The 22,249-nt window shown below is 46.7% G+C and overlaps 1 protein-coding gene across 1 annotated transcript; it reads right to left on the bottom strand.

The window, feature by feature from the left end:
- Nucleotides 1–5,460: 5,460 nt before the first annotated feature.
- Nucleotides 5,461–8,254, bottom strand: rwdd (RWD domain containing 4). The gene is made up of 7 exons (XM_060077240.1): nt 8,042–8,254; nt 7,716–7,796; nt 7,512–7,621; nt 7,204–7,354; nt 6,577–6,670; nt 6,265–6,463; nt 5,461–6,162 (listed from the first exon to the last, which is right to left on the bottom strand). Exons 1-6 carry the CDS (start codon nt 8,063–8,065, stop codon nt 6,327–6,329), a joined length of 597 nt encoding a protein of 198 aa, XP_059933223.1. The 5' UTR covers nt 8,066–8,254; the 3' UTR covers nt 5,461–6,162; nt 6,265–6,326.
- Between the last annotated feature and the right edge of the window lie 13,995 nt (nt 8,255–22,249).

Genomic DNA, 22,249 nt, shown 5'->3' on the forward strand with positions numbered 1-22,249 from the left:
GTGGGCGGTTTGGTGTGATCCATGGTTGACCACGGAGTGGTTATACAGTGGCTTACAGTTCTGCGTGGTATACGTGAGTCAGACGTCTGTCTGGGTCAGACGTCTGTCTGTCTGGGTCAGACGTCTGACCCAGACAGACGTCTGACCCAGACAGACGTCTGACTCACGTATACCACGCAGAACTGTAGGCAGCCGCGTAGCCGCTTTACCGCGTATAAATGGATACGTTTACTCTCTGGCGCCCCCTACCCGTCTTGAGCAGAGCTGCGGCCCCCTCCTCGCCCAGGGCAACGGTTCCCCCCCGCTGCAGCACCCACCAAAGCCTCTGGCGGGTGGCGGCCCAGTCCTTCACCGCCTGCCGCCTGCGCTGCCCGTCCTGGCTCAGGATGTCTGGGTGGTGGGTGCTTTAAAACAAGCAGAGGCCCCCCGAAGCAAAGGAGTTGAATAGTTAAGGTACTGGATGCTGGGATAGCAGCACGACATTGAGAACCAGGTCGTTCTTGGTTTGGCTCTGCTAATCGGAAGGATGGATGCAGTACCTTGGTTTTCGCTATAGGTGGTGCTGTTGCGGAGCTGTATAACAGCACTATATGAATACAATCAAGTTACATTTCAACAAAAAAAATACTTTTTTAACTCCACTTATATGTAATCAAAAAAGTATTGGGGTCAGAAGATACAAATTTGAGATCTTGGCTTATTCATAAAATGTGAAAACACAAAATATCATATGGGGTGTCCAATGGATAAACACTTCGTGTCACAATAACGAATATCAGAGAATAAACAGAACAACAGCCTCCGTGGGAGACTCAACCCCCCCCTGCCCGCCTGGTTCTTACCTGATGGGGAGCAGGCGGTACAGCGGGGGCAGGCGGTTCTCATCCAGCCGGTACCACATGCGGATCAGCCCCAGGTCTTTGTCCAGGTCCCCCCAGCTCCTCTCCAGGAGGTCTTCCCCCGTCCCGGAGACGGAGCTCAGGGAGGTCTCGCCGCTCAGCAGGAAGGGGGAGGAGGAGGAGGTGGAGCTGGTGGCCTGCTCGCCGAAGCTCAGGAAGCCGTGGGCGTGGGCGTCGTACGCGGGCTCCCCCGCGGGCCCCCCCGCGGGCCCCGCCGGGTTACCACCCGGGCCCTGGGACCCCCTCCTGGCGGAGAGCTTCCTCAAGGAGGCCCTCTGGCGGTCCCGCTCCATCACCCCCACCACCGCCTCCAGGTCCTCGCGGGACACGGTGGACGGGACGCTCGGCTCCTCGTGCTTCTGACCCAGGAACAGCTGAGCGGGAAGAATGTAGACGGTGAGGTGACAAACTCGATTCAGAGGTTTATAGAGCAGAGGTAAACGCATAATAGACCCCTCCGCCATGTGTTTGGGCGAGCCTTCCCCAGAGCTTGGTCCGTCCCCCTCACACACAGTCCCCCTCGGGGCTCCATGTGGCTGGCGGAATATGTTCTGGATATACTCTGTATATAGCAGGATGATTGAAAGGAGACATTTGGCAACATGCTGGCCCCACCCCCCAAGCCATACATGGACTTCCTCCAATTAACGAGGCAGGCCTGAAGGCCATTAGGCTAGAGTGCTTGCTTTAAAAGAGAAGAGCAGGCTACCACAAGCCAGAGCTAGGGCTAGCAAGCTACAGGCAGGAGCTGCGGGATCGCCTGGAAGCTCGGTACGGCCGAAGAGGGAGAGCGTCTCGGAGAGCTTCTGAGAACGACCAGGACGACTCGCTCTGAGCCCTCACCACAAAGTTGGGCCCCGGGGTCTCCTGGCACCGCCGGACGGCCTCCAGGTGGATCCGGGCGGTGTCGTGGCGGTCGGCCGTGGGGCCCCCCACCCCCTGACGCAGGTCCACCATCCGGAAGTCGAAGCCCCGACGCTTACAGTGACGGTAGAGGGCGGGGTAGACGCCCTCCATCAGGGCACTCCTCTCCGCCACCGTGTCTTACACACACACACACACACACACACACACACACACACACACACACACACACACACACACGCACACAAAAGCACACTCGCACAAAAGCACACTCACACAAGAGAGAGTAGCCGCCTCAATTCAAAGTCTCAAACCGTAAGCATTGGTCTCTGAAGGACTTCTTCAATTCCAACTCCATTAACTACTCAAGTAGCCTCGAGGTTATTGGAATAGTATAGCAACATAATTTTTTTTCTCTATCAGAGCTGTCCATAATTGCTTCAAATTTACCAAAAATGATGAACATCATCTTTCTGGTTTGAAATCAGATGTTTTTTGGTCAAGGCTCGTTGGGTGATATAGTTCAGCCCAGATACGTTGTCTAAGCCGTCGGGTGTTGGATCAACGAGATGCCGCCACTTGTGATGCTGTTTCTGCATCCGCCCCTTCCCACCCACGCGCGACCTCACCTTTATACCCGCCACATATGTACACCATGAACCGTCGCTCCTGGCCGGGAGAGGGCGGAGCTTCCTTCCCACCAGACCTCCCCCGACACACGGAAGGGTCCAGACCGACGCGCCTCGGTCTCCGTGGCAACAGGCAGCTCTGCGTCGCGTCGCCCTCGGGGCTCCCGTCTGAGCCGGCCGACGGACGTGGCCCGCTCTCGTTGGACGTCGTCGTGGCGCCCGCGCTCTCCCCGGGCCCCGCCTCTTCCTCCTCCCCGTCTTCGTGGCCCAGAGCCGCCATGCTTCTGATGAGGACCTCATGGGAGCCGTGCGGTTCGTGTTGATCGGTCAGGGACTTGATGGCGCTGAGGGTCTTACGCTGTGGTGGGCGCCATAAAGGAGAGGGAGAAATGGGTCTCTTTATGGTGCTAGTTGAGGGTTTGATAAGGAGTAGGTCTGGTTGTCTTGCTTTGGGGTTGAGTCAGGGTTTGGCCCGTCCTCCTCTGACTGTGATTCTGTGATGGCTGTTAAAGGTAGCCTACTGTCTGTAAGTTACATTTAATTGAATGTAATTTGTAAAAAAAATGGAAAGCCATCGCTAAGCTGTTAAAGAGGAAAAAGCTGTGTGATAATATCTATTATCTGTTGACTGCCACTGCCTCTGTATGAGACGATTTTAGATTTATGACAACTCCTGTCTCATTTCTGACCAATCAGGACCTCTCCTCTCCCTGATTCGTTTGGTGAACCCTCCTTGACTTTTAATAACAGGTGCCTGTATGCAACTACTTTCAATGTCTCAGATACGAGGGTAGGAAGGGGCTGTTCCCTTGGGTCGTTTACTTTTAAAAGCTTGCTCTCTTCTGCTCTCTCTCTTAACAACTCTCAAATCTTACCTACAGCAGCTTTAAGCGCTATGTTAATACCTGACTTGCTTTACCAACCGACATAATGTCCTGCGGTTAAAAATATATTAAAACAGTAGGTGTCATTTTGTTGCAAACATTGCCTATAGTTACCATCTGGAGTTTAAGTTCATCTTTTAAGAAGGCAGCCCCAGGCTGACACCAATCAATGCACACAACCATGACACACAATAAATTCAAAGGTGTGTGTGTGTGTGTGTGTGTGTGTGTGTGTGTGTGTGTGTGTGTGTGTGTGTGTGTGTGTGTGTGTGTGTGTGTGTGTGTGTGTGTGTGTGTGTGTGTGTGTGTGTGTGTGTGTGTGTGTCCAAGACTGGGCTTGTGAGCTGACTTTGAGATGGATACTTATACTTTTTGACATTCTAAAGATAATTGGAAGATAGTAGCGGATGCATCCCCCTGTGATATACTGCGGTTAATTTTAGATTTAAAGATCCTGTAGTCTCTCCATTTAGGTCAAGGCCAGCCGGTGAGTTGACAAGGTGTTCAGGCGTGATTAGACATTTCCCTGGTGACTGACGTTACATGATTAGGTCACCTCTGTAACCTCACCTTGTAGAAAGGAGCTTGTGGTGTACCGAGCAGGTGCAGCACGTCAGTCTCTGTGTAAGGTGAGAGCGGATTATTGTGTCCAAGACGCTGCTGCAGGGTGAAACAATGGCAGGGGGAATCAGGGATTAGGCTAGTTCTAGTGTTGGGTGTATCTAGGGCCTCCAAGACATAACACAAAACACAAAACGTATTGTCATTTTTACTTTTTGATTGTTTCACGACCTTATACCTCCGATGCACATGGATACAAAAATGAATGAATGAATTTATATAAGAAATGTACCACAATTTAAAAAGCAACAGCAACATTAACATTATAGTAGATCAACAGGGAAGTTTGGTAGGTATTTGGGTCTTGAGTTCTTACTTTGAGGTAATCCTCGATGGAGCGCTCCGTCTCTAGACTCAATTTTGGGACATGCATGTCCCAGTTTTTCCACTACAATACAAAAACACACATACAAGAAGATACTGCTGTTAACACGTTGGGCCGATAAAATAGGTTAACTTCAATACTTCACGACAAATCACCTTGCTCGTTGTCCTACTGGTCTTCTTCAGCGGGCCAAAGTCTGCGAGACAGTTGGAGAAGAAGAGCTTGTGCAGTCTTTGGGATGTGCTCTGCCTTTCTGTGCCCCCCTAGGTGGTTCACAGGGGATAATGAGTCTTGTGTTAGCTACTGACACTCAGACTGGCAGGGATCGATTGTTTTGGAGTATTTAGTGGTAACAGTTCTCATGGAGAGGGAGGTTTTTTGCTACGATAAACCACAGACCTGGCACAGCGAAGTGGGACCGTTGGGAATGGCTGGTAATCGTATAACTCGTTTGTCCTCCTGCAGGACAATGACGACAAATTATAACACTTTAATGTTCGCCTGTGGTGGTTTATTTTTGTAGGATGATGTATTTATTTGCATTGAAACACACTCAATATGCATGAGATTAAATAAACTGCTACCCCCAACCACCTTAAAGACGAGACTTCAAGTTGTTCAACTATTAACGCGCTTCTATAGGAAATTAAACTGTTATATGGCCTAAGGTATATCTACGATTTGGACCATTGCATTTGAAAGTACCTGGGCAGCAACAAATTACTTGAATTTACAAAATAACTAAAGGCGTTCAATCAGTCTCGGCTCATTTACCTTTCTCCTCTTTTTGTGTATTCCGTTCCCAGGGCTGCTGTCCATGGTGCGTGTTATTGGGACGAGTCTACAGTAGGCTATACGCTCCCCAGCTGTCCTAGCCGACGTTGCTGGGAGAGAATTTATGGGCGGAGTTCTTGTGCAGCGCTAAACGCATGCCACAAGTGAACTTTTAATGTTTTTTATGTTAGCCCAGTGATGCATGTTAGTGGAGACAGATGGGTGGCATTAAGTCAGTATAAGCTACTTAGGCCTACTTATTATTTTAATATAACAGGAGTAATTAGTAAATAGAGAAATATTTGTATCCTATTCTACTATTCAGGTTTGATAACTTTAGAAACCTGGCAACAAACAGCAAACAAACATTGAAATGAAAATACCTTTAACAGCATGAAGTTGTTTTTATTGCCATGCGTTGAACAAAGCCAATAAACTTTGTAAAGAAGAATTTCCGACACGAGTCAAAAGTGCATTTGTTTTTTTATTTTTCCATAAAAATGTCAACTTTAAAGGGGGACCACACTCTTGTCAAATAATGAAATGGTTTTTTATAGTTATAAATACTACATAAAATATTGAGTGCATCCTTGAAGGCCATCAGGTTGCTGCAGTATTTTTGTTTTTTTATCACTTGAGGACTACAGGTAAGCATCGTAGGACAACAATGGCAGTGGTGCACATCCATCTTCCATATGACAACTGACTCGATGTCTCATCCAGCCGTTATAGTGACTGTTCCCCCTCCTCCTAGCCCTCCACCATAAGCGGTATCAAAACGTGAATAAAACCCAAACACTCGGGGGGGGGGGGGGGGGGGGGAGAGAAAAGCACAAGGTTTGTTTGTGAATCTAAAACCCTCTTTGATAAGAAGAATTCCTAAACAGCCGTGCGACACCTACACCTCACAGAATGGCTCTGGCCTCCGATCGAGCGCTGAAACGAGCGGTTTTACTTTAAACTTTGGGACTGCGACATTTTTCGAGGACTCGGCGGTCGTGATCGCAGCTTCTTCAGTTGCGAGCCGGTGTTGTTGGATTTAGGGGGCCGAAACTGAATTCTGCACAATCCACTTGAATCCGTCTTGTAAACGCCCGGCACCTTAAATCCGCCCTCTTCTCTTCCACAGTATTCACCTAGTCGTTCATCCCTCCGGTTCTGCTAAGCTAAAAAAAACAAACAAATAGTTAGAAGCAAAGTGTCGGATATTGTTTTTGTAATGAGAGGAAAATATATGCATGAATATGTCCAGAAAGGTTTTTACTCACATGCTGGAAGATGAATCCGTCAGTGTAAACATATGCAAAGAAACGACAAAGATATTGACAGGTTATATGACAGAACAGGTCATTTTGTACATTGTCAACCATTGCCATCTAGTGGAGTAAAGGGGAGAAACAAAATAAAAAGAACGTACCTTGATAACGTCACACCAGTCCCAGCCTCGGGGCATTTCCCCCTTGTTATCTGAAACGTAAATTATAGTTTAATCCACTGCTTCTTCACCGATTCCATGCAATCATCTTTGAGCTGGAACAGCCTTAGAATCTGAAATTAGAAATAATACGTTTTCAATTTACCCGTCCTACAAGTTATCCTCCTTTTTTGTGATTTTGTGAGCTGTTCCTTTTTATCCTTTTTCTTGCCCTCTGTCGCCGTCGTGTCATTGGAGATCTGCATCCGGAAAGTAGATTTTGGTGATTAATATACTTGAAATATGATATGGGTCTCATGATATTGTCTGATCTGTTATCAAGCTAATTAATTGTTTATCTCTTCCAGGCCTTAGCATTGCATTTCATTATTAGTTTGCTAGTCAAGCCAAAGTTAAAGGGGCAGTCCAATGTGCTTCAGAACATTCAGGCTACCGTTAGGGTAGTTGGAACGAATTTTAAGGGTGAGATTACACCCTTAAAACTGCATTTATGTGTATATCCATCATGTCTTCCTCTCTGCCCGTGTCCCCTTTCACAGGGACTTCCAACACTGCGTATGTGTGTTGTCTAGGGAGTGTAGGCATACTCTCACCTCAGAGGTATTTCACACACCTGGAATTCTGTTTGTCAAACCCTGAACACCCACGTTTCTATCTAGAGTTCTGGCTATTCACCACAGTTCTGGTCTGACGGGCGGAAAGTTTCAGATTCCTACTACCCCAGAAGTATCTCAAAAGGACTAAGCCCACAAAGTCCAGCGAGCCCACTGACCACAGCGGTGACGACGGGCTGATGATCCTCCATGAGGCTCTCCTGGTTCTCCTTGGCCCACTCAAACAGCGTGTACATCATGGCCTCGCCCAGGCTGGCCTCTGCCTGCTCCTCCACCTTGGAGACAATCTGCTGCTTCGTCAGTGAGGATCTGTGGTGGTAGAGTTGGGAGGGGTGAGGAACAGTAAGTAAGAAAAATAAGACAAACAATTAAGAAGTGGGTTTTTGATTTGATCTTAAACGAGGTCTACATGGTTCAACCGTTGTGGATTTCACTCTGGAAATGTCCGATTTCGATTGGTACTCACATTCTGTTATTAAAAAATGCAACTAGGGATATCTGAGGGGCGGTAGCTGGGTAGGATTCCGGCCACGTGAAATCAAGAATGAAGGCTTTGGTGTCATCAAGTTCTCCCACCTGTGTTGAAAGAAACTCGTCACTCGTATAGCAAAAGGTAACGCGATTTAACATATACATTACATTACATTGATTCAACAAGTGGCCAACTCACCCTGTACTGAAAGGACACAGGGCTGATCTCTTTGAAACACTCATCCCCCTCGTAGATGGAGCGGAGAACCTCCAACTCCATCTAAAAACACATTAAAACAACTGGTTAAGTGAGGAGACGAGCTGACCAGTTTGGGATGCACATGGTTTTCACAAATGTATTCAAATCAAGAGTAGAGCTGCGATTCCTTTAGGAAGGACATGTCTATCGAGGTTCCCCTACGCGACAGTAGTTAGTCAAACTAAACACAAACAGATAGCCTTTAAACACAATGATAATTACTTAGCGACTAGTTAGCTGGCTAGCAACCCGCATTATCACTATACCTCTTGATCCTCGTTGGCTGTCATCTTCTGTCAGAAGCTGACTGACTCTAGTGTCCTTCTAGAGTCCTTTTTCGAATAAAAACTGTAATACGTGAAGTTACCGTCTCATTACTGTAAGCAGAAGTTAAGGTTCAATATACATTATCTACTATCATAGCTGAGTTGACGAGCGGCCACCGTGATATGTACGGCGCATGCGTACTATACATGAACTCTGAACCCTATGACAACTCCGCCTATCAGTAAGTGGAAAAGAGCATTTCTATGTGTCATTATTATTCATATGTTTGTCACATTATTATTGATTGTACATGTTTTTATTATTTTATCCGCGTTACCAGATTTGTTTAAACTCCGAACCATTAGCCACGCAGTATGAGCGAAACGACCGTCTATTGATTGTACCACTAGGTGGCGCTTGGACTTCATTTTTCTAGTTAGACTTAAAAAAAGATGGTACATTTCTACAAGGTTAACTGCGAGAGATAATGTGTCTGAGAAATGCTGAGTGCACTCAATAGCCATGGTAAAATCACGTATCAACCCCACCCCGAGTAAGCCAACTTTGGATGTGAGCCTTTTGCAGCTATTTGTTGATATTGAAGATATAGTTCTGTCTGTGTGGTTGGGTTAGGTGTTGAGGCTGGGCCAGACAGTGTGAAGGCCTGCGATGGTCTCACAAGTAGTTTAAATGCATCACATTTGAAGTAGTCCAGTCCTGTTATTGTGGTCCCATATGTTCTATAATTCCCAGCGTTGTATACAGGCGCTGAAACCACCAACTTGCCCCCCCCCCCTCCCCCAACCCCTGCTGCTGCATATGGAGTATGATTCGAAAGTAAATCAAAGCCAATGCCGTCTCCCGTGGCCGTCTTTAATACCTAGTATTAACATTTACACAAGAAGGGAAATGCTCCGAGCCCTTTTGTCAATTTCAGTCAAATTGGATTCAACCGTGTAGTTAATTGAAGGTAAAGCTGCCGTTTCCATTCCAAGTGGAGAAGGAATACTGAAGTTCATTCCCTCGCATCCGTGCCATGTGATTTAACATTTCTCATGTTCAACGCCTTATGCTAGCGTGCAGATTGCCATCGCTAAATCGACTCCCAGATAATTGTTTTATGTCTGGTGTAGGCGTTCTGGTGTCACCCAATAATTAAATTTTACATTATAGAAAACCAACATAAATATTAAGTAAATGTTTCATTTCTGAGAGTGGTACAACCTAATCTTGATGTCCCCCTCTCATGGGCCCATGGTGATTGGCTGGGAATGGATATTCCTGGCATGAGCAGGAATAAATTGTTGTTGTGCATTCATGCTTTATTTCGTTATCCACCACCCCAGATTTATACAATTATTGCAATCTATAAATGCAACAAAACCTGACTATCAAGTCGTTTATTCTACAAATTAGCTTGCATCGCTTGTTAACCAAGGATAAAATAATATCTGAATAGAATCCAAAAACTCAACCAGAAGGCCAACATCTTAATTTTGAGTAATCCCTTGATTAAGATCCCATTGTTGGCTTGATTCCTGCCAAGCGACTGATGGATAAATGAGAGAGCGGGACTGTCATGTTTTGTAAGTAATTTTAACTAATGTAAGAGAAAGCACTGTCATTTCATTGGTTATGTTTGAATGCAGCCCTTGAGATATGGGCCCCCTGGTTCTGGAGCCCTGGTTCTGGGGTCCCAGTTAACCCTTTGAGTCAGTCTGGAGTCAGCCACCCTTCATAATGTATTTGTATTCTCACTTTTAATTGAACATGTATTATGTCGCGCACATTGTGCCAAGTTGGCTCGGTGCCATTCTGAGGAGTCTTATCTCTTTCGAGTGCGGCTCTTTGATAAAAACAAAATTTGAAATGCAATTACTGTACCTCACAGGCAGAATACAAGGCCTGTTATCACCACCCTCACTCTTAATTAACTTATCCACTATGCAGATGATTTCTGGCCGAAAGGGGCACATTCTAAATTGCCACGGTTACTCTTGAGACGCAATCCAAATAAAGGATTCTCTCTCACTCTCTCACTCTTACTCTCGTATTCCCTTCTCTCTTTCTTTCCTACTCTCATTCCCCCTTCTCTCTGTCGTACTGTTCCCCTCCTTTTCTCTCTTTCCCTCCCCTCTCTCTCATGTGTCTTTGCGCTCTGTCTTTGTCGGTGTCTCTCTCTCGTTTATCATTGCACCTGCTTCCTTTTTCTCTGTCTCTGTCTCTGTCTCTGTCTCTGTCTCTGTCTCTCTCTCTCGCCCTATCTCGGTCCTCCTTCTTGCTCTAACCAGAAAATGTATAAAAAAGGCAGCACTTCCAGGCTGTGAGAAACATGGGGTACGTGTGGGTACAGGCAGGTTTGAATGAAGGCGGGGAGGGGGAACCTGCAGCATAGCCCCAGTACTGTCTGTCATGGGGGGTTCAAGCTAATATCTGATTGATAAAACTGGGCCAACACGCTGAGAAGAGTGCTGGACTCCCCAGGCGGCGCAGGTCTGCTATAAACATCAGCCCTAGACGCTACCAAATGTTTGCATTTTTATTTGTTGCAGGCAGGAAGTCTCTCTCTCTCACACACACACACACACACACGCACACGCACACGCGCTCATTTGAATTCCATTTCCAAAAAGGCAATACACAACTGCCACAGGAACATACCAGGGTATAAATAAATGATTTGAAATTGGTAGGAGGCACGTTCTCCATCCTACAACCCGGCACGTTTTTAGTCTCTTTTTTTTTTTTTTGCAACCGTGTCCATATACACAGCATCTGGTGTTGATTTAAAACCTATGTTTCAACCCCTTATCTACTAAGCTCAGTGTCGGGACATTTTGCCCCCTGTGGCAAACATCTCTAGTTTTGTTGGGGTTCGGGGAGGGAGGGAGGGAGGGAGGGGGGGAGGGAGGGAGGGAGGGAGGGAGGGGGGGAGGGAGGGAGGGAGGGGGGGGTGGGGGGTGGGGGAGGGAGGGAGGGAGGGAGGGAGGGAGGGAGGGAGGGGGGGGTGGGGGGTGGAATGGGAGTTGGAAGAGTGTTTATCCTTTGAGGATAAGCCCAGGCATGGACTCGCGCGTGAAATCATCATTATCACCACTGCTTGCTCTTCCTTCCCCTTGCTCCCCGTGGTTTCAGCGCGTGTATGCTAGCTAAACGACTGCTGAAACCCTGCCTCCCGCGGCCGACCTTAAAGACTGCGTTCTCTGTGTTGCACAAACCCACTCACAGCTGAATACATTCCTCTCGTCCCCCAACGGGGGAGCTGTCTACCCGGCAGGTGCACACCTATACGGTGTCCTCCTCACCGTGTTCAGCCTCCAGCCGTCCACGATATCCATCTCGGTCTACCTATAGAGCCACTGAAGCGTGTAATGAATACGGAGGCCTGTCGGCGCATGCATCTCAAAGCCACTCCCGGAGGGTTCGACACTAAATGTATTTAGTACTTTTGGAATCAATGTTTTTATTGTTTTGTTGCCGGTAACGGGAGACCTAATTCCTTCTGCGCAGTTTATTCTGAAAAAGCGACTGAAAGAGTTGCTTAGCACCATGTATATTCAATTAACATAAACGAACAGTGTGTAAATTAAACAAATGGGCTTTGGTGTATCGAGCCATGCTTGATTACGGACCCCGCGCCACATATGGTTGCTCATTATTTCCAATTTCTCTCTGCGGTTATCGTCAATTCCGGCTCGGCTCTTCTTACTTACAAGTACAGTACGAGCCCTCTTTGTACTGGGGGGGGGGGAGGAGTTGGTGCCTAGCACATATAACATGATTGAGCTGTGTGTGTGTGTGTGTGTGTGTGTGTGTGTGTGTGTGCGTGTGTGTGTTTTAACACATGCACGCACGCACACACACTAGTCATAAAGAAATGACAGTAGTCATCATTTAGAAGTTCAGCCAGGCCAGAGGCCCAGTGCTGAAACTGCAGCCGTGCTAAAACTACAGAAGAGGATGAGAAGAAATACTTAATTCACAGAAAAAGGAGACGATAGACATTATGCTTTATTGACGCAGGGAGCCTTGCTCTGATCTTTCCGGCCCCAGAATGGTTCTTTAGTATTCAAACAGACAAACAACAAGCCAATGTGCTTGAGTTTCATCAGGTGTCCCTGGGTCTTACCGGGCGAGACAACCAAAAGCCACATGAATGACTCGAGGCTGGGGGTTGGCCGGGATCAACCTCTGATCCTCCCCTTCTGTGGCCCCGGTTGATGCTGGGGACTGAGATGTGCTGAAAGGGACTCTCACAGCTCCCAGGGACTAATCGATAGAAGGAGCCACACTCACATTCAAAGAATAGGCGGAGACGGAGAGAGCAGCCACCAGCCAGCCCTGATCACTATGGAACAAAAGATGATGAGTCATCAATGAGAATGGGTCTAACGAGCTACTGGTCAAATCCTCTAGACCCCGTGTCCCGACACTTAATGGTCTGCCCTCCAGGTCTTTGTTTAATTGTAGTTATCTAATCTTATCTTCATTTTATTCTTGCATTGGTACTGCCGCATAATCCGAAAGAGGGACATTTGGGCAAGTCGGGGCAATTCGATTGACATGTGAATTTCAACAACAGAATACGTTGAACTTCACTTCGAGACATTGTTGGGAGGAAACGTAAAACGGTTATCGATAGTTTACGTTACTTTACATGCAACTGGTTGAAACTTCTCCTCCACCCTCTTCCTGACAAACCTGTGCTGTATGGTTGCCAGTGGCGACCTGTGCCACGACTGTAGATGATTTGTCCGCTTTTCATCGTCAACATCGTCATCATCACACTATTATTTCTCTTTATCATTTCATCTTCATTCATTCGTCTTCTCTATTTGACCTGCTCAGGGTCAGGGGGACCCCCCCCCCCCTCACCTTTCATTCCCCTCCTGGATAATGAAAGGTCAATCCATCAAAGCAACACACTCACACCCGCACGTACACACTCACACGCGCACACACATAACTGCCAATATTATATTGTAAGTCATTAGTATTAGTATGGTGTAGAAGAAGAAAACTTCACAACTGCTATCATAACACATATATTGACAATTACTACAATACCAGACTAGATAAAAACGGAAATGTTTTTACGTTGACATTAGTAGTTAATAGTTAATTAATAGTTAATTAGAATATACACAATAATTTCAGTCACACACACAGCCACAAGCACACATATATTTCTGATACAGTGTGTAGTGCAATGACAAACCCTTTTACAGGGTTACCTCTCTGTCTTTCTGTCCGTCTGTCTATCTCCCAAAACACACTTGTGTTTTTTATCAAGGATATATTACTTCCCAGGGCTTTAATGCATGATCGGAATGACAGATGAATGGCTCCGGGCTGTCTATGTATTATTCCTTTGTTTTTAGATCCAGGGCGATTCATAAAACATTCTGGGCTTCAGCCTCTGACGCCAAGGCCGCACCACGGCCATGCCTGGTAGGGCTTCACAGGACGAGAAGGACTCAAAAACACGGTACAGACCGAGAGATGAGCATCCAGTCCAAGACCCCGGAGACGACTCCGCATTGAGATGAAACCGTTGGGCTGTGATGATGATGTTTGCTTTTTCGCTTCGTGGTCGATATTGCTATTAATTTTTCTACTACTGTTGACCGATACAGTTAGCATTAGGTTTGAATCAAAGTGAGGATTCGTCGTGGTGTCATAGCCGGTAGATGTAGCTGTCGGCGGTATTTTATGATTCATTTGTTCGTTCGTTTGGACAGCCATTGCACAAATCTCACTTTTTCTTAAGGACCAGGTCCGGTCAATAAAAGTCATTATGGAAGGTACTTCCTTTTTCTAATGCCAGAGGAGAATGGAAAATCCTATTTTCCAACTTGCCGCGAGTCATTTTATCTTCTGAAAAGGGTTTTATTGGGTGTTACTTCTGCTATTTTAGCCCATAAGCCTGGATCTTTCTTTATACCATTAGCATGCTTTGAAGGTACAAAGTGGTGGTTTGGAGTTTAATACTGCATTTATTTACATATTATGTGACTTGGAAAATAACATTTCCCCAAAAACTCACAAATATATTTTATTTTACCGAAAGCATCTCTGAAGACGACCTTCGACACTTTTGAGAGTGCCCTTTTCTTTCCCACACGCTGTTCAAAGAAATAAATCAGAGGACAGATTAGGGGGCCTGTCTGGCTGAAACCGCTTGACCTTTCCATCCAACAACCGGTGACAATAATACTACTAATACCTCTTAAACAGAGCTGGGTTGGACAATGGCCACTCTCGCCATCAGGAGAACAAAAGGTGAAACCACATTCAAATCGTAGAGAGGAACATCAGTGTTTGGAAAGAGGTGAATCATCCATTTAATTCCCTTTTCACCAGGAAATTCAGAATCCTAATTATAATCCCAAAGTGCCAGGACGGGAGCGTGGCACCCACGGGAGAGGCAGAACAACGTTGTTTTGGCCGGCACTCCTGATGCACCCCGGAGCCCTTGAGTGACGATTAAAGCAGGGGGCGTAATTGGTCTGAGCTGGCTTACCTGTTACGGATCAGAGCTCGCACCCAGATACAGGAAGGGCTGGATCCAAGATGTCCCTGGAAGCACTCCAGCACCCCTCACTCCCTCTGCCGTGGTGGCAGGCTACCGGGAGCTGTGTGACTGGTCGCACCAAACAGTCATCCAGCGAGGTGGGCCGGTAAGGCGGTGAAATCAGAGCACTGGTGGTGGCAGCTCTGCGTCTCGAGGCGTTGAAGGTGGGATGGACCGTGGAGGCAGGGGGCGGGCTGATGAAAACCTGACACCGGAAGGACTTCAGAGACGGACCTCTGAGACGGTGAAGGGGCCGGTGACTCTAGAGACACACAAAGACATCCACGCGGTACGCACACAAGAAACGGATGCTCGGCACGTCTGCAACCCAATGCCTCCGCTCTTCCAGGGCAGGTTTCACCGCCAGAGGATTCCTGCGGTGGGCAGGTCATGGTTCATCTCAGCGGGGAGGGGGGGGGGGGGTGCCGACAGGAAGGGGGGTGCAGGGATGGAGCGTCTGGTCGATGAACTCCCATATTGGAGTCGTCCACCTCCGCCACAGACTAACAGGAGAAGTCGGAAGAGGGCGCTCCCAAAGGTCTCGTCGTCTTCAGGCGGTCAGGTGGACGGAACTGACCCGGAGCTGAGGGCAGCTTTGTAGCGCTTTTACGTTTGGTAGGTTAGGGGCGAGTGAACCACTGCCTTTAACCTTTAAACCCCGCTGACTGGGACTCCGTGTGGATACTTCCTGAGGAGTCCACCCACCCTATGAAAGGTGGAGTCTATAAAGTTCTCATGGGCAACATGAGTCAACATGGGTGGATAGAGTTCTGCCAACAGAGAACAAAGGGGGAGGGGGGAGAGGAAGGGGAACAGCTGGGAGAGGCTTAGTGGGCCTCCACCTACTGGGACTGAGGAGCAGGAAGGAAGTGCCCTGCCTGGTCTCCCACAGCACATACACAGACTGCATCCTCTTTTGCAGACAGAGTGATGGTATATGAGGAACTGACGATAACGAGGTGGGGAAGAAGATCCCATGAGCACAGCTGGGGGAATACAACCAAGACGCAACCGGTGCAAACCGCGGCATCACCAGTGTGTGGTAAACTGGATAGGATGATAACAAAGACAATGAAAGAATGACCAATCTCTTATCTCATAATCATTATTATCTATCCATTATAGTCTAAGGGGTTGTTTTTTCTTAAACACAATGCGAATTAAAATGAGCTATGAGATACTTTACAATTCAATAAATACAAAAATGGGTCAATTGAAGGGCTCAACAATGTGCTGTAAAAGCAATGATAGGATATGCATACGGCAAAGAAGGCCCAAGGGTGCCGGATGGAAGAGGCTACTATCAAAGGAACTCTTTGTTTCTTTCCATGTTTCCTCTTTCAACATAGATATCACCAAGCCCATGCTGTGCTACACTCTTTTCCTCTATCATTGGATCCAATAATCTGAATATTCACTGGTGAACAACAGAGCTGGAAATAAATTCCACTTTGTAAATGCTACCCTCAAATGCATTATTCATTTTTTCCGGCTCATTTTAATAACTGCCTCCATGCAAATTGTGAGAGTAGAAATTCATATAGGCTGGGATAAAGAAAGAGGCGCTTTACTGTGAAACGTACCATCCTTATCCTCGGGTCTCCCCATTCACCGCTGCATTCGAAGAAATACGAATAATGAAACATATTGAGACGTATACTGTAGGTGGCCGATATGACATGTAAAATAAGGTAATAATGATATCGTATATTACATATTTTGTGCTTGCACATTATTATAAGCAAATTCTGTCATAGCATAGAAATAAATACCCAAGCCTACAACCAGCTTGGTTGTAGGATGTATATGCAATATGTCTGTGTGTGGGTATGGGCCTCGTCTGGATCAATGGGCGGCTTTTAGGAACATCTTTAAAGTCCTAGGGGGGGGAGCGGGAAAGTCACCGATCGGGCTCGCGCCCTCCAATCCGCTCCATGCCTTGTTTTGCCGCGCGCCCGACAGCTTCAGCACTCGGGCTGAAGCGAGTCTGAAGGAGTCGGCGGAAGAGCGAGCCAAGGGAGGACGGCTAGCGGCACCGAGGGTCACAGGGATGTACAGTAAACACAGGCAGAAAAATGCCCAAATCTTGCCGACACAATGTGGACGTTTCCTTTTTATCCTATATTTTCTGCTGCTCAACGGCGTGCCGGAGCGGGCGAGCGGGGACATTGGAGAACAAGGTAAAGATCGCACGCCATGCCGACGCCTCTGTAAAAGTTGTCTTTCTTTTTTATCTACCAGTTGCGCGAAGCGGCTCCTTAGGGCTGTTGTCGGTGACTATGGTTGCTTTTAAAAAAATGTAGCCCGTTGAATAGAGTAGGCTATTAGGTATTTTGTGGATGAGATATATGTTTATGCAATGTTCATGTGTAATTTGAGCACTGAAACTTTGCTCCGGAGTGACTTGCTTTTACCAATGTCCATAAAAGGCATAGTATTTAGAGCAATGGATGTCCAGGGCTTTCGTTATGCCTTTCCCCTCTGGTAGAATATGATTTCTTATATCTCTGCCAATTCTGTTTTGTTTTGCCTTTTAGATTGCTGATGGAGTTTCTCAAGCACTAACTGTAATGGATGTGGCAATTAGGCTGCTTAAACTGAGACTTAAACTGATTAGAGAATAGACTCAAATTAACTGTTATTGTCGACCTAGGCTATGTCTTAAGATATATTATATTGTCCCCATGACGTCCGACCTCATATATAAAAGGCTCGTTTGAAGGGAACAGCCTCCGGACTACATCATTGTAATTCAGACCACTGTCATGTGGTTTCAATCGCCTCTGGGCAAAAGACTCATACAATTCTCTCTATTTAAACAAAATGAAGTTGTTTTGCGGTACATTACCAAGTAGGCTAATGGCAAGATACTCATTCATCCAAACAAGAGTTTCGACTAAACGAGCATTTATCATCTTGCATTTCTGCTGCCTATAGGGGTAATAAACTGCTGTGTGCTCAAATAATCAACATGTCTTTGATGAAAGTGTTACGCTGCAGCCAGCTCTACAGCATCATGGGAAAAAATATTAGGGGATCACATGGGAATCTTTTTTTCCAAAATATGCATGTGATCGCGATTCATCACAACTCAGGAACGCAAGACAGAAGTAGTGTGGGGGCATTATAAGCTCAAAATATACATGCATGTGGGTTCAGTCTTTTCACTGACCCGCAGAAATGTAACCTAAACCGATAGTTACGTCTGGCAGCACGCCTACGGAGGTTTGCAGGGAAACGTATAACTCTTGTGCAGCGACAGAGGCTTTCACATTGACATTGCATATTTACAATGACCATAAACTGTCATTTAACTAACATATGGCTTTCATGCATATGTTTACTGTCTCAGCTCACTACATTCTCTGTATGTCATATACCTAAAGAAGGATCCATTCTTTAGGCTCCTTTCTTTAACCCCCCCCCCCCCCAGGCAAGCTAACTGCCGATGTCTATTTGCAAATATAACCGACAGATAAAATATTTTACCTATATGATGTGAATTGGTTCAGACCGTTCAGGAATCCTCTCCCGCACTAATATGCTACTCAGTGGAATGATAGTATGGCTTTATCTACTCTAAAAGTAGGCAGAAGATATAGAAAAATACTATCTTATTCTTGTCATGTCTTAAGGAGAAATGCAATGCACATCTTCCCGTGCTTCTCAGAAGCTAATCTAATCAACACACAATTTACCGGTTGCTTATTACTCATGCGTTCCTTACATTGCCTGCACTTAGAGGAAGAACACAAAATGGTTTCAGCCGGGTAAACTCACAAACAGAGAACAAACACCGGCCCATTTTGTTTGCCATCTCCGGCAGACCTTATCTAATGCATTGGAATTGAGCACCTTGACATAAACACACTCTAGCATGACCCCATCAATGCTCACCTCCCCCTTTCCGGCCTACTCTAGGCATACCTGCTGCGTGTTCATACTCGGCCAAGATCATTTCCTTTGACACTTATTTTGGGCAGCTGAGGTTTTACCTCGCAGCCAGGATCTTGTTTGCTCCTTCAAGATAGGCTCTCTGTTTGGTGTGTGGGGCGCTCGGGGTATTTATTTTAAATGAAGGTAAGAAAAAAAGAACCCAGGCTGGCAACGTGTCAAGACTCTATAAGATGGGCCGGGATGGGCTTGATCGCGGCCTCGACACCGCCGCTGTTTCAAGTCGAGGGTTCAGTAGATGGCGTTGGAAGGCCTATTTGTCAGGTTGTCAGTTCTGTCGTCAGCCAGCCTCCTGTTGTCACGATGCTCTCCGTGCCCTTTCTGTCAGCTCCCCCTAGACCACGTTGTTGCCTCTCAGATCTCCTGATCAAAGGGTTAAAAAGCGCACATATTCCTAAAGGAAAAAGGAAAAAACACGCTTGGGTCTTGAGAGAGGACCTTGGGTAACCTCCCGCTGGGCGCTGCCGTCGCTCTCCAGCACACCCATCCCCCCCCCCCCCACCCCCAGCCCAAACGCGTCTGTCGCTCCGCACGTCGGACGCGGCGTCAGCGGCACGGCTCATTTAACCGCCGGCCGCTGCGGTCCAGCGGTCACCGCCGGCAACCGTCCGCACAACGCTTCCACCCAGGGGGATGATGTTCACACACGCGTGCACACACAGACACACACATGCACGCACACACACACACACACACACACACACACACACACACACACACACACACACACACACACACACACACACACACACACACACACATTCATATACACGCACACAGTACTTTTGGTACTGACCGAGCAAAGGCTAAGAACAATTGACAGCTAGACCCTAGCCTAACTCTAGTATGTAGACGACCTCTCCCTAAAACAAGTCTACACTGCACTGCATCGTGGGTGTGTGTGTGTGTGTGTGTACGCAAACGGCAGTAGGCGTATGCACAGCCAATCTGGTCGGTGCTTTCTTTGAACGTTGAAAGACAAAGGTGTTCTGCTTCCATTAGTGACAACTCTACCAACACCCACGCCTGCCTTTTCAGCAAAACCGTGGAGCACACTTCTGGACAAGAGTTTGGCATCCCCCGCAGCGTTGAGCGGTTCATCGTAGCGCGGTGGCGGCGGTCTGTGTGCGATACACTCAAAGAGACACAGGTCTCTGAGTGGTGAAGGGCCTCTATTTGGCTCGCTGCGTGGGCCGCCTCTCTCTTTATGAGTCCCTTTTAATTTTTCCCGGGGTCATGTTTATCCTCGGTGGTGATGATGAGAGTGTGTAGGAGGGGGACAGGATGAGGAGAGGACAGCGTTTCAGAAATCGGTTCCTGAACAGCGCCTGGTCATGATGCACTGGTGCCCCCCCCCCCCCCCCTGTGTGTGTGCCAGGTTCGAGATGAGAAGGGGTTCGGTCCCCCTGCGTAACTTATAGAGTGGGTGAGCCCTTTTATGTTGACCTGAGAATGACTGCGGCCAATGCGTCAAGCAATTAAAGATGCTGTCGCTAGGGTTTGAGAGTTGTAAAGGGACTGGGAGAGAGCAGAATAGAGCAGTTGGAGTACAACGCTAGGGCTGCGGTGCAATCCAACAGAACGTGTCTCATTACAATGTTACAACAAAGTAACTTCACAAGAAACGTCGGTTGTCTTTGTCGTTTCCGACAAAGTCTTACATTTGTAGTACTATTATAGTATTTGTAATACTGTCGCTTCTGTTGTGTGCAATCAAGTATGTAGGCGGTTTTCTATTATTAAGACACCTGTTTTCTTGATTATTCCTACATTTAGTGTACAGCCATTCGTGAGCTAATGCCACCTTTTATATCATCATGCATTTATTATTCTTTCACTATTTCTTCAATGACAATAATGACATGAATGAAACCGTTGAGGGGGGTGCAGTAGGGGGCACCTATGTAAATAAAACAAACGGCTAGAACGTGCCATGGAATCGGCAGGGTCCAGAAGTACACCCCCCTGGGGGGTCAACCTCAGTAGGACAGCCCAAACCCAGCTCTGCCTCAGTCGGTGTGGGCCATCATAGTGCACGGTGCGGTGTGTTGACATGTCCTTTTGAGTTATTTTATTTAATTTTGTTTGAATGTTGTGTGCTGAGGTTTTTGTTAGATTTAGTATTTTCTTTATTTGCACATTGGTGTGCTTAAATATTTTATTGATATTGTTTTATTTCCGAGGGGTGTGCTGCATATTTCTTCATCTTCCTTTTTTGTTTCATCTCCTTTTGTTTGCACTTCATTTGCCGTCAATTTTGTTTTGTTTTGAGAATGCATTGCTAGATAAGACTCAAGCCTGCCGACATTTGTTTAACCTTAAGCTATGTCTTCATTTGGAAGGTGTATAGCTATGGAATAATCAAGTCACACATCAATTATGATCAGAGTGATCAGTCACCTGACGTGACCTATTACAATTGTTTGAGAGGCAGTTCATATATCTGGTATACTTGATATATTGTGTATAATATATACAGACAGGACACACCAGAGCTGATTTTAAGTGTAAGTCCAGTCTCAAGTCTTATGGTGCCAGTCCAAATCCAGTCTCCAGTGTTTTCTCAAGTCTTGGACAGGGATAAGTCAACACAGATAGATCCAGGCTGACGCTGACACATTTGCAATCAGCAGCTGCAGATTTTTGATGAATAATAAGACTATTAATTAGCGATTGTTTTTTTGTTGTTGTTTGTGGTGTAAAACATGTTTATTAATATGTATTTAGGGAGAGAATCAGTAATACACAAACCTGCCTCAGCGCCAGGGCCTGAAGTTAACTTTTCAAGTCTCCACCCACTGCTGCGGGTAGATAAAAATAATTTACCAACAACACAAGCTTCTTACCAGAGAAAAAAACCTAAGATGAAAGACAACGGAAAAGACAGAGCATGGATGTTGTTGAAGAGATGTAGTCCGACAGTAAAACAAAAACAAAATGTTTCCAGATGAAAATCAATGTCACAAGTTTGAATATGATAACGGATAACAATGTAAGTCCGTAAACAAAACATTGTTGCTGAAATAGTAACACATTCACGGCACGGGTTCGATTTCATTCCTTCATCTGGAAATCACAGAACTGTGGTTGCGTTTTCTTTGTTCAATCCATTTGGTATATTTACATTTTCTACTTCACAAGTAAAGCAACGGCAATTTGAACTGAATTAGAGAGAAACACCAATCACTGACAGCAGGGGTTAGACAGCAGGGTTTCCTAAAAAGCACAAGGCTTGGCCAATCCTAGGTGGGGTGGACGTTTCGACTCGTTGCGATCAGCCACTGTGTCTGTGCCGTGACGTTTGGAATATTCAATACAGGGTGACACCGTGTTTATTGACTTCGAAGCGACTTGATTTTCGGATAGGCCTGTTGAATATTCAACGGATATTCGCAAGCGGTGATGAAGCGATGCGAAGGGTAGCGGTGAAAGGTTCAGCAGGGAACCTCCCGCTGTGTCTAGCGGTGTTTACCGATGGGCTGCCGAGATCACAGCGCTAAACCGCTGAGAACAGGTGATCCCCGGGCCAGAGCCCAGTGTGTCTCGCGGGCTACCTGACGTACTTCAGTTCAGAGGCTGCGGGACTGCGGCACTGCCCCTCCGAGTGCGGGGCCATCTACTGGGGGGCCGCACAGGGGCCACTGGGCTGCGGTGATTATGCAGTGTTTTCCCTGTAGGC

This window comes from Gadus macrocephalus, chromosome 17 (genome assembly GCF_031168955.1).
Source record: "Gadus macrocephalus chromosome 17, ASM3116895v1".
Taxonomy (NCBI): Eukaryota; Metazoa; Chordata; class Actinopteri; order Gadiformes; family Gadidae; genus Gadus; species Gadus macrocephalus.